Source organism: Euprymna scolopes, chromosome 2 (genome assembly GCF_053919585.1).
Source record: "Euprymna scolopes isolate OS-2025 chromosome 2, ASM5391958v1, whole genome shotgun sequence".
Lineage (NCBI taxonomy): Eukaryota > Metazoa > Mollusca > Cephalopoda > Sepiida > Sepiolidae > Euprymna > Euprymna scolopes.
In genome coordinates, this window is record NC_136483.1 from 35,116,044 (window position 1) to 35,129,525 (window position 13,482).

The window sequence follows — 13,482 nt, forward strand, 5'->3', positions numbered from 1 at the left end:
AGAGCTTTTATTAATCCATTTACTTCGGATATTCTATTTTTAACAAATTTAGATTTTACTTTACTTTCTTTTGTGATTAACCAATTTAAAACTACTTGAGCATCCACGCATATATTAATAAATTGAAACTGAATATTTTCATAAGTTTCAATTAATGTTGGAAGACATTTTAATGCCAGTATTACTCCCATTAGTTCCAAAGTAGGGACACTAAGTTCATTACCTTTCCTTGACGGGGACAATTTAGATTTAGCAAATAAAAACGAACTTGTTTTTTCGTTTGAGCAGGCATATATTACGAACCCATAAGCTTCTGTTGAACTATCACAGAATATATGTAAGCCATAAGGTTCATTATCATTAATTGCAGCTCTTGGAAAAGACAACTCTGGCAACATTTCGAAATCTCTAGTTATTATTTTCATTTCATCACTTATTTCTTTAGGCACCTTTTCATCCCAATTTATATTTAATTTCCAAATTTTTCTCATTAATACCCTGCCTCTTATGCTTACAGGCAAGGTAAAATTTAGGGGGTCATACACTTTAGAAATCTGTGAAAGTACTAGATGCTTTGTGTAAGCTTCCTTTAACGTAAAAGGTGCTAAGCTTAAACTATCCTTCTCAGTGTTGTATCTATATCCCAACACTTTTTCATCCTGACAGCCATGTTCTACCAATCTACCTTCAGCCGTCATTAGGTTTCTTAATTCATCAGAATTGGAATTCCAAGATCGTAAGGTGAAGCCTCCTTCTTGCATTCTAACAAAATATTTTTTATACAAATATAAAGAGCAAGATATTTACTTTAATAAAAACTTAGTATGGAATGGAATTGCCCTTAGATCTTTTTAAAAGATCAATTCTTTTTATCATGCTCTCAACCAACTTGGAGCCCTGTGAAGAGGAGATGTTATTCCATTCTCTTTGTACTGCTTCCCATAATTTTTCTTTGTTGGAAAAAGTTTTTATAACTAATGCATGAGATATTATAGCCCAAATATTTTCCATTGGGTTTAAATCTGGGCTTTGGCCAGGCCAAAACATCACATCAATTGAATTATCAGTAAGCCACTTCTTTGTGACTTTTGCTGTGTGTGCAGGGGCATTATCATGTTGAAAAATAATGTCATTGTTCATTTCTAACTTCTGGATGCTTGGTAATAGACCTCTTTCTAATATTTGAATGTATTCTTTGGCATTAATTGACGCATCACATCTGATAATTTCCCCAACTCGTGCAGCAGAAAAGGTCCCCCATACCATTATTCCTCCGTTTCCATGTTTTACTGTGGTTTTTATGCAATTCGGTGAAAATCTTTCTCCGGATCTTCGGATGCAACGTTCAGGGGCATCACTGGCAAGGCAAAATCTTGATTCGTCCGACCAGAAAACATTTCTAAATCAATCTGCATCTTTCGTACCATAACATGATGCAAATGTCTTTCTGTCGCTGATGTTCTTCTTAGTTAACAAAGGTTTTTTTGCACATCTTTTTGATGAAAATCCTATTTCCTTCATCCTTCTGGATATTGTCACTCTAGAAAGAGAATTTCCTTTTGCTGTTTCAAATTGTTTGCTATGGTCAACATAAGTTTTTTGGCGATCCTTCAAAACGGTCATTTTAAGCCTGTGATCGTCCTTCATTGTGGATGCTCTGGGGCGACCAGAACCAACTTTCCTGCTCACTGTGCCTTCAATTTCGAACCTTTGCCCAATTCTCTTCACAGCTGAAAGAGATGTTGCCACCTTTTCTTCTTTCAAAATGTCGAAAATCTGCTTGTAAGTCAAATTTGCCTGTCGTAATCCTGCAATTCGGTTTTTAATGTTTTCGTCAAGATGTCGTCTTACTTTTCTTGGACTCATCTGTGATACTAATAATCTGAAAAATACTAAATAATAGCTAATTATTAGCAAACAAGCGATAAAAATTTTAAAAATTGTTTTCTTTCCAATTTCAATCATGGCCCATTTTTTTTGTTCCAATTTTAATCATGGCCCATTTTTTTTGTTCACGAGTGTATGTTGGATTGTTTGGATTACTTTTATTGCATATTGTAGTGTTAATTTCTGCCATCTTAAATGTAGAGGAGGTATAGGCTTTCCATGGGTGATGTTCGGTATGCTCCCAGACTAAGTCTTAATCCTTGGTTTTGTATGGTTTTTAATTTTTTGGAGATAAGATTTACAGGTAGAGCTGTATATGATGCATCCATAATCTAATTTTGATCGAATATGTGCATGATATATTTTTAGCATTGTGTCTTGATCTGCTCCCCAGTTTGTTTTAGATATTATTTTTAAGATTTTTAATGCTTTTAGGCATCTTTGCTTTAGATCGTTGATATGTGCATTAAAATTTAGTTTATTGTCTAGTATGACACCTAAAAATTTTGTGTTGTACCACTGGGATTGGATTTCCCTGTATTTGTAGTTGTGAGTCTGGATGATATTTTTTCTTTCTATAGAAATGGACACAAACAGTTTTCTTTTTGGCTAGTTTGAATCCATTTTTGTCAATCCATTTTTCTATTTTGTTCGGACAATGTTGTATTTTTTTTTCTATTGTAGGCATATTTTGAGCAGAATAGGCAATTGAAAAGTCATCTACAAATAGTGACTACTGGGGCAATTTTCTGTGGAAGTGCGCGTATGAACTTATGGCACTCTATTTTGTCGCTCCCTCTTATTCTGTTTGCAACTGCTACCATCTCCTGGACGACCAGCTAACGCCGTGGTCCTCATCAATTTCTCCAGGAGTTCAGGTCTGGTTTTTTTATAAGTGAGTGAAACTGACTCCTTTAATTTTGTGTAATCTAACGACTGTAAAACTGCTGGTGGTATATTTGTTATGTCAGTTGGCAGCACACTAAAAACTGTATGAAAAATTGTATCATCCGTTGTAATGTGTCTGAGATGGAATTGTGCTTCTAGTATCGCAAACCATTCCTCAACACTAGTTTCCATAATTGTGGAAGCTTTACGCTCACCTGCTGTGCATTCATTATTACTGTTTTTATATTTTTTTGTTTTAAAAATTTTTTTTTTTTTTTTTTTTTTTTGTAATTTTATCGTAGCCACGATCAAGAAAATGGTGGAGTTGGGGGCAAAGTATGACAGAAAGAGGGTGAAAAATACTCTGATGATTATTCAGGCGACTTGGATTTCGAAATGTTAATGATTAAAAAAAAATTTTTTCTTTTTATATATATAAAATTTACAGTTTTTTATATTTAAATTTCATTCAGAAAAATATAATTTTTCAAAATAATTTATTATTTGAACAAAGAATACAATTCAAAGTAATTTCCTTAATCCATGGATTTTCAATGTAGGCTCATTCCTTCAGAGGAAAGTAATTATGAAAATATTAAATCTGGTTTGAAATAAGTTTACTGTTTAGCACATACAAAGAAAATACATAAAAGATTAAATCTTTTTAAGGTACATGGAGAAAGAAAACAAGGGTTGAAACAAAAAAAGATATGAGATTTTGGTATTTGAATGTAATAATAATCCTTGAATACAATGGGATGATGTTATTAGATTCCAAATTGGTTATTTGGTTAATGTCTTTAACAAAACGCTGAGTCCATTGTTCATGTATTAATTTCCCAGCATCTTTCCTACACATACTCAAAATGGTGCCAATTCGACGTAATATTTTCTTTATTTATTGTGCACGCTCATGTAGTGAAAGTTTTTTTTATGTGTCTCCATGCGAAGAATTTAAATTTTGTATGATTGTGTTCTGTCATTAGTTTGGCTTTTTTTTTTATTTTATTTTTATAGACATTTGTTTCACCGTTTTATTTCTTAGGCCAAATCCTATTTGAGTCACTTAATTTATTCAATGAGAATTATGTACAAGGTATTTTGATAATGTCCTAACTTAACGTTGCTAAGAATTTTTCAATTTTACGAAGGGCAGATAACTGACTGACCTAAATTAGCGTCGGTTCAAATTCAAGCAGCTTGTAATTTTAAACCAAGTACAGTAATATATTATTTGTTTTCCTTTTCTTTTTTGTTCAAAATCTAAGCTAGACTTCATTATAAAAAAATACTAGACTTTTCAGTAATTACTGACAAATTATTCAAAAGGAAATATCGTTCGGAAATTATAAACAATTTTGGGTAACTTAGGCAACTTGTTTTTCCTACCCATTTGTGACCTATTTGTGTTCAGAAATGTTTTATATCTAATATTTAAAAGAAGTTTTAAGCATTGAATACAAATTTTTATTTCTATATAAATCAATCAAAAAACGTAAGTTTGAACAAGATTGTAAAAAAATTCAACAAAAAAATTAAATACAAAAACATTAATTTCTATTAAAAAAAAAAGTTAGGATAGAATTGTTTAATAAAACAAATAAGACGTCAAAGAATGTCATTTTTATACATATTTCGCCATAACTCAATTATGTAAGATTGGAACAGATCATCTGAGGTTCCATATTGTCTTTTCATTTGCTGCTTTCCACGTGCCCATGTGTTCTCTGTTTTGTGTGTGGATGGAAGGATCCATCGATCCACAAAATTTTGCTGGTGTATCACACTATCGTGTGTATATGCGTCAGAATATCAATTTATCATACGAACGCCATGCGTTGCTGATTAATTATATCAGGTGCCCAAAAAAGTCTTTGCCGATTTTTATGAAGGAAATTAAATATTCACAGTTTAAGTATTAGGTGTATTTATTCATCAAAATATGAACCCTCGCATTCTATGACCTCCCAACGGTTCAGCAGCTTAGTAATTCCATTTTTGGAAAAAATCTTTTGTTCTACTCTGGAAAAAATTATGCACCTCCATTTTCAAGCCATCTTCAATATTGAATGCCCTGTTCTTCATATGATTATCTAAGCTCAAAAACAAGTGGAAATCTGTTGGAGAGAGGTCTGGTGAATATGGTGGATGGAGCATAATCTCCCAGTTTAGTTCTGCTATCTTGGCATGGGTAATTTTTGCAACATGTGGTTGAGCATTATCGTGGAGAAACAAAACTTGTCTTCTGTTTACTAATGCAAGCTGTTTTTTTTTCTTGAACTCTTACAAGTTGTTCACAATATTTGTTAGCATTAATGGTTTCTCCCGATTTTAAGAACTCATATTGAATTATTCCTTGACACGTTCACCAAACACAGAGCAAAAGTTTGTTTTTTTTAAATAGTGGTCCTTTAAAGTTTGCGGCAAAGGATCCCCCAGCGATAACCAATGATGTTTCCTCTTAAAGTTTGTATACATTACCCACTTTTCATCACATGTCATAATTCGATCAAAAATGGGTTCGTTTTTTTTTGTCTACTGAGATGAGAAGAACATATGGAAAGTCTTTGCAGTTTGTTTGCTGGCGTTAATTCATATGCTACTCATCTGCTTATCTTCCATTTCTTTCCCAGCTGATGCAAATGAAGTCATATGGTTTCATCACTTACATGAAACCTCGAAACTAGTTCGTGACAGGTTAGACATGAATCTGATTCTATAGCTGCCTTTAAATCGTCATTGTTTAGAGATATTTGTCGTCCAGCTCGAGGCTCATCTTCAAGGGTTTCATTGCCAGAACAAAACTTTTGAAACCAGTTTCATGCAGTTCTTTCACTTACTGCACCTTCACCAAACGCTGTACATAGCTTGCAAGAAGCAGATGAAGCACTTGTGCCAAATTTAAACTCATGCAGTAGACAAGTACGAATTATCAATTTTTTATCAGTCATATTTAAGGTCTGAAATAAATAAAATAACATTAGTCATGAAAAATTATAAAAACTGAGACCATTCAAAAATTTACTTGTCAATACAAGTTGGTTTCTGCATAACTATACTTGTTAGTAATGAAAAAGAGGGGCCTAATTTAAGTCAACAAAAATCGAAAAAGACTTTGGGGCACCTGATACATGTATAACCCTACCCCCTTCGCCGGGGTCCACATCTGTCGCTATCCTCGTTCACGGGAACATACTTGTGATGATGATGTACCCCTGGCCGTGTTCGGCGCTCCTGGCTCACAGGACTATAGATGCAACCCAGCAGGGCTACATTCTTACTTGTCTAGTGGTGAACCCCTCAGGGTGACCAGACTCTGACTGGAGAATATCTCTCTGCTGTTCAGAGCATGCAAAATGTGCATGATCCTAAGTTCGTGTGGCAACATTGTCGACTTCAGCCATCACTCTGGCTTTGTGCTGGATCCAGTCTATCTCTTTCATCATCTGGCATCAGGGCATATCTGAAATAAACTGCATCTTCATTTAGGCCGGCAATCGAGAAACAAAGAAAAACTCTGGGTCGTTTTCATATAAACCAAACAAAATAATTATTTATAAATCATTTTACACTTGTTTAAAGTCAAGTTCTTTGATCCGAGCCTCGTGATGCAGGTTGTACAACTTAAGTTCATTTGGTTAATTCTCCAGCTAAGAACAAGAGCTTTTAAAATTAGTTCTTATGCAAACGCAATTAATGTCAGTGATGAGGTTCAGTCATCTGTTTCATTTGAGATGTCACTACTCTGTTCTGATGAACTGCAGTAGTTAGTCATTGTTACTGGTTCTGTAACACATCAGGGTCTTAAGGGCATTGTATGGTGGATGAACAGTGGACTAGCTGGCTCGACTAGGTGTGTTTATTGAGGAGTTCCTGGGTAACATTGAAGCTCTTCCCTATCCAGTCAAGGATGTTGTCGACCCACTTCTTCTGTCTGCTCTGTCTTTTCCTCTGAACTGTTTCTTATATATGTCTTCCCTCACATGTTTTTATGTACTTTTTTATGCAGTTAATTTCAATGTCAATAACTAATGAGATCCATGAAATCGTAATAATACAAAAAATGGGGTGATTTTGTAATCAGTGTCCCCTTTGAAAGAAATGTTTCTAAATGGCAATCCAAAGATGCATTTAAAGAAAAATAAAGAAAAATTTTATCTTCAAAATAAAGATTCAATAAATATACAGTTGTTAAACAATTAAGACAAAAAGAATAAATTTAGAATTTTTAAGTTATTATCTAAACAAATATCAAGTCTTTGCTTAAAAAGCCAGCTTCAAATTTGTATTTGTTTAAATAATAGTATTCAGTGTAAGAATAATGAATATGATATTTTTCATGATAAAAACGAAATATGTGGCCTGTAAAAAGATGATTTTCATTGTCAATTTTCCATCAATGTTAAATTGTACGTCCGACAATGACTTCTTGCAGTATAGCATTGACGTTAGGCAAAAAAGCATCTAACTCTTCCACAAAATTCAATTTTAAACAAGAATTTGATATATCTACTAAGGATTTCAATTTCCTTTGGGTTTTTCGGATATGTTTTCCTCTACCTTAGTTGTTTTGCCTACCCATCTATTACAAATTTCATCTTTTTAAATCTTCTTTTCAATAACTATTTTGTTACAATGTTTGCTGGATGGACGACTAAGTTTAATCAAAATGGACAACTCGTTGTTATTTAAACTATGTATGCATTTTTGTATGTCATTTCTTTTAGATTTTATGAGGCTATTTATATTTTTTCTATTAGAATTGGGTGCCTGTTTGAATTTTTTTGCAGAATTCTCCAATGACACTTTCCACATACATAGTAGGATTTTGTTGATAATACAAGAGTCATTTGTACCTTCGACACCAAAAAAGCTTGTTTATATTGTCTATTTAGACCAGGGTTGTCCAAACTTTATGGGATGCGGGCCGCATTCGGCAAGGAAATTAGATCGCGGGCCGCGGTTGACATTTTTCCTCTTATGCACTGTCTCACCATACCAGATGTAAAGTAAAACACGTACATGTAAATGAATCTTTATATTTATCATAAAAACATATTCCCGGAGAATAGATTAAAGAAGCTAAGATGTGAATACTACGAATAAGAGAGTTTTGGAAATTTTAAGCAAGATCAGTAGACCAGGAAACCTTAAAAATAACTGACAAGTATGAATAAGAATAAACCATAAATTTATTTGTAAAAAATATTTAAGGAAGCACGTAAAACAGTACAGTTTACTTAAAATTCAGTGAGATGGGTGTGCCTGCATTTTGGAAGCCAACTCCTTTGTGTCAATGTCAACTGAGGTTAAGGTTAAACGAAGGCAGGCTTCGAGAGATGTTTGATTAAGTAGATTCCTCTCTTTGGATTTAATCGACTTCATTGCGGAAAATGCTGCTTTACAAAGGTAGGTACTGCCAAACATTGACAGCAAGTGCAATCCAAAACGGCGTAAATTAGGATAATGCTCTTCAGAAAGAAGAGGCCAAAATTGAGTGATTGGCAGTGTAGCTTTGCTTAATAAAAACTGGTCACTTTGCAAGTCACACAATTCAAGCTGCAAATCTTCATCGGCTTCTGATATAGTTTTTTTTTTTTTTTTTTTTTTTTTTTTTTTTTTTTATTCAATTTTCACCCCAAACAAGGCACAGTGCCACTTTGAAGCAGGGGGCTACTATTAGGGAATTAATTAGCGGGGTCATTATGAAGGGAGAAGAGTAGAAAGATGTTTGTTAACATTACACTTGAACTTCTGCATATCATTGCAGTTGGGAAAGCAGAATCCCGGAAGGGAGTTCCAAAGACCCGCAGTTCTGGGGAAGAAACTATTGGAGTAAAAGGCTTTCTTGCACCTAGGGATCTCCACTGTAAAGGGATGAGACTTAGTAGCTTGTCGGGTTTGTCGGGGGTAGTTACGTTGGGGAGGTACAAGTGTTTGTAGTTCGTCAGAGCATTCACCATTAAAGTATTTGTAGAACAGGCAGAGGGATGCAACATCTCGTCGATGGGACGTCAGTTATAGTCAGCGGAGCATTGAATACATTGAAGTTTTTCTCAAGGTGCTGGAAATCTTGAAATCGCTTGTTGAAGTCTTCAATCAGGGTATCAAGAGTTTCAACAAAGCAGCAGAAGTTATTGTCCTCTATTTCTTTAGAAATAACATCACAACTTGGAAAGTGAATCAGAATGTTACTTTGCAGATTACTTTTGAAGAGACTTAATTTTTTGCGGAAGCCATCTATGAAACCATACAGAGAAACAATTGTTTGATTCCTACCCTGTAAACTTAAATTGAGCTTATTCAGATGCTGAGTAATATCCGTGAGGAATGCTAGACCTTTCAGAAAGTTGACGTCTTGCAATAAACCTTTAAATCCATCAGTGTCTGCATTCAGTTCTTCTAAAAAGTTTAGAATCTCATTACGCAAACTGAAGAACTGCTGCAGACATTTCCCAGCACTAAGCCAATGAACAGTAGAATGGAGTGAAACGTCAGAAAATTCTGTATCCAAATCTTTCAAGAAATCAACAAATAGACGATGCCTCAGTGCTTTATTACCGCCTCTAATGAAATTAATAATTCTCATTACATGCTGCATTACATCAGATAAACGTATACAGCGACTAGATAACAATTCTTGATGAATAATGCAATGAAACATTGGGCAGTCGACTCCAGCATCTCTCAAGTGCGCTATAACCCCTCTTTTAGCTCCAGTCATTGATTTGGCACCATCTGTAACGATGCAAGAGCATTTCTGAAATCCACCATACTTGCTCACTAAAGAATTCAGTGCTTCATAAATATCAGATCCTTTTGTAGTGGTAAAAAGTGGGAGTAAGCCAAGTAACTCCTTACTGACATTAAACTGTGAGTCAATTCTTCTAACAAAGACAAGCAACTGGCTGACATCCCTTATATCTGTGCTTTCATCAAGAGCGAGAGAAAAATAAACACACTGCTGAATTTGATTCATGACCTTCTCCTGAACGAAATTGCTAAGCTCTTCAACACGTCTAGCAACAGTTTGATGCGAGAGTGGAATTTTTTCAAACCCAAGAGCTGCATCGTTAAAAGCCCATGGCCTTTCCCATAGCTATTGCACATCGCTTAATGAGATCACCGTCAGAGAATGCCTTTTTGGATTTAGCCATCAAAAGTGATACATCATAAGAGGCTATGGTTGTAGAAGACGAAGGCTTCACTAATTGAAACATCTTTTCTTGACACTTACGCAGGTCTGATTTGAGATCATTGAGTAGGGCTCGCCGCGCCTCACCAGTGTATTTATCATAGCCAGTGACATGAAGAGTGCTGTAGTGTCTTTGTACATTGTACTCTTTCATAACAGATATCATTTCATTACAAATTAAACATAAAACTCGACCACTTTGTTCTTTCACCAGAAACCTCAATTTCCAACTATCCTTGAATTGACGCTTTTCATCAGAGATTTTTCTTTTCTGAGCCATCGTAAAAAATGTGGCACTAAGTCTGAAAAGAAAAAATAGAACAGAATGTAATGGAGGATTAAGTAAAACTGAAATTATAAAGAATAATAATAATAATAATAAATGTTTATTATTTCATCAAAATGAAAATCACAATTTAAAACAATTGTATGCTTATGATGGTGTACTACAACTATTAAAATTCTGTATACAGTACGGAATAAAGGTGTTTGAGCTAAATTATTCCAATTCAAACTCAAATAAAGTTTAGTAAAAAACAACTTTTTTCAAAATAACTCAATAGATGTCTAAATAATACTAATTTTTAAAAAAGTTTTCTAGAAGAGGCTGCGGGCTGCATGCGGCCCGCGGGCTAGGCTTTGGACAACCTTGATTTAGACATATTTAAGTTTTTTGAAGAAATTATAACTTGGCAAATATTTCACTTTTTTTTTTTTTTTTGATGAGGAGGGAAGGATCATCAATTTTTATAGGTTTTCAGTTGGTAACAACAAATTACCAAAAAAGGTATTTTTTTTTTTTTTTTTTTTTTTTTTCACAAAAAATATCAATCTGTTTTCTTAATTTTGATTCAAATTTTTTATCATCATAGGAGACTAAGGCCCAATCACTACTATTCAGTTTTTCGCTTCTATCTACATTCTCGTCTTCATATACAATAGTTGATGATGGATCCTTACTTAAATTTGTCTTAAACATTTCTAGAGTCGAACGATCACAACAACTAATAACATGCATCTTACTGGTGCCTGAGGCATCTTTAACATTTTCCCAGGGATTTTTTTCTTTTATCATCTCTGAAATTTTTTCTTCACTTATATGAAGAACAGTTACTTCCTTCATATCATCTTTTGCTACTTTGTAAAAATCAGCAGAATTTTGTGCAATTGTAGCATTTTTACCTTGACTCATGACTCTTTTTCTCACTAGAGATTTGTCTGAGCCACCAATTCCATCAACAACACCTTTTCCATGTGATGTAGCAAAATATTTCCAGAAAACTTTGCATTTGAATTTTTTTGATAACATACATACTAGTTTGCCAATGTATCTATTTTTGAATTCTGATGATGGCCCATCTGAGTAAATTATGAGCATGTCCCCTTTTTCAAATTGAATGTAGTCTGTCAAAGCATTAATAAAGTTAAAGACAGAATTTTTTCCTTTGTCTGGGCTATCTGTGATTATTAGGAATGGTTGGCAAATTTGGTTCTTGCTATACAAAGCAGCAGTAAATAAATAAATGGATTTCCGAGACCACAAAGCACTTTGGACCTCATTTTGATATTCACAGCTGTAAGCCATTGCAAAGTCACACTGTAAAACATGGCAATCCCTCTTTTTGTCTTCCGCAAATGCTGTAAACTGAATCCGTTTTATTCTCACATGTTCTTTGAAAAAAGGAAAGTTGCTGAAAAGATCTTCTTTTAATTCACCTACACTTGTTTTTGGTCTATTCGTAGATGTCCGGTTTCAGTTTTTATCCATTCTTTCCAAAAAACTGTCAGCATCGCTTTTCTCTACTGTGAACTTGTCCTCAAATTGACAATTAACACAAATACCTCTCCAACAAGGAGAAGTCAAATCAAACTGTCATCACAAAGAATGCTAGACCAAAAGTGTTCGTCATAGGTAATTCCAAGACTTAATTTTTAGAATAAAATTTTCATGAATTTCACATTTGCACATGTCTGGATGCTGATCTTTTAGCAACAACACATTCGCTGGCCTCAGAGATGCAAATTTACTGAATCCTACATTAATGTCAGGGTAGGACTGTTTAAACGGCTCGTAAGCCTCCTTTAAATACATGACTAAATATTTTCTGCATTTTGATTTGATCCCATTTTCTCAGACTGTCATTTCATCATGCATTCCAGGCATGGTATACACAATATCCCTGTTTACATAAAAGTCTGCTATCAAGTTTTTATTTTCTTCTGTAAAGCTTTGGTCTATCCTTTGTCCACGGTTATATGTTACTTCTGGACTCATTTTCAGTCCTACCCACTTGGCTAAACCAGTAACAACGGCTCTTTGTTTTATAGGTGACTTAGGCAAGTTTTTATCTACTTTTCTGATTGCTTTTCCTAATGATTGAGGCGTCTTGAACCCATTGCCTGATTTGATAGGGAGTGACTCAATGCTTTCTTGCTGTCTTAGCTTTTTACGTAATCGTGAGAGACGGACACGTTCAGCAACTTTTTTACGATGTTCTTTTATTTGATCTGCATTCATTGCTTCTTGCTGACTTTTTCGAAGGGCTGAAATACAGGCATTTTCTTGTTCTTGAAAAGATGTACCCATTTCTTTCCTTCGTTTTCTTAGAGCTTTCATTCTTTCAGCAGAGGTTTTTTTCACGCTTGAGGTTTCCATCTGAAAACTGAAGTTTTTGGATATGAAAAAAGTAGTTATAAAACCCAAGACTTTTTTTTTTTTAACTTAAAAAGCTACAGTCACTGGGTATTTAGCAGAGAAACTGATGTGTTTGTGATTATTTGGTAAAACCGATACTTGAAAGGGTATGAATTATAATCAACACTGAATGCATTTGTAATACATTATTTATTTAACTATAACATAAACTTAAATGTTCGTAATGAACGATTGAGGAACGATAGTCTATAGCGGCCATGTTGAATGTTCCCAGTCTGTTCTCCTCGTCTCGCCTAGCTGCCAGGCTCAACTAATCTCTTGATAGAAGGGAGATAATTCTGCATTTATCGATTTATGGATTATCTCTCTTTGACCATCTAACACCTCCCCTTTGAAGATGATGTCTGTAAGATGTTTGCTGTGGGTCCACTTGTAAGACTGAGGTTGGTTTGCGCCTTCGTTGTGATCTTCGTGTTGGACCGTCCTTCTTAGCCTTGTTTTGTTTCCTGCATGCTGCGGGAACACTCTGAGGTAATTCAAATGTGTCCAGTAAAATATTCAATGGAATGTCATTTGATTGTCTCTTTGGAAGGTATGAATGACGCAGTTGATTTGCGTGTCTGAACCAAATAGATGATTGTACATCCACATCGTACATGACTTTCCCAGAGCGACGTACTATCTGACCCTGTGTCCATTTTTCTTTACCATTTCGGTAATCTTTTGCCTATACGGCTTGTCCTGGTAGGAATGTACGTGATCTTGCTCCATGATGACGATTGAATTGATTTTCCATCGTCCTGTTTCTCTTGGGGTGATTCTTTGGTGATGGACGAATTGCATCCATTGGTAAGCG

General features: G+C 34.6%; 1 protein-coding gene across 1 annotated transcript; it reads right to left on the reverse strand.

Moving 5' to 3' along the window:
• Positions 1–706: 706 nt before the first annotated feature.
• Positions 707–9,754, reverse strand: LOC145303500 (general transcription factor II-I repeat domain-containing protein 2B-like). The gene is made up of 2 exons (XM_080144934.1): positions 8,971–9,754; positions 707–762 (listed from the first exon to the last, which is right to left on the reverse strand). Exons 1-2 carry the CDS (start codon positions 9,752–9,754, stop codon positions 707–709), a joined length of 840 nt encoding a protein of 279 aa, XP_080001060.1.
• Between the last annotated feature and the right edge of the window lie 3,728 nt (positions 9,755–13,482).

Bases quoted from the DNA above. Each gene is read 5' to 3' on its own strand.
- LOC145303500 (XM_080144934.1), bottom strand. From the start codon at position 9,754: ATGAATCAAATTCAGCAGTGTGTTTATTTTTCTCTCGCTCTTGATGAA. The intron at 763-8,970 runs GTAACATTCTGA...ATATTTTGTTAG, and splicing joins CTTCAAAAGTAATCTGCAAA to AATGCAAGAAGGAGGCTTCA.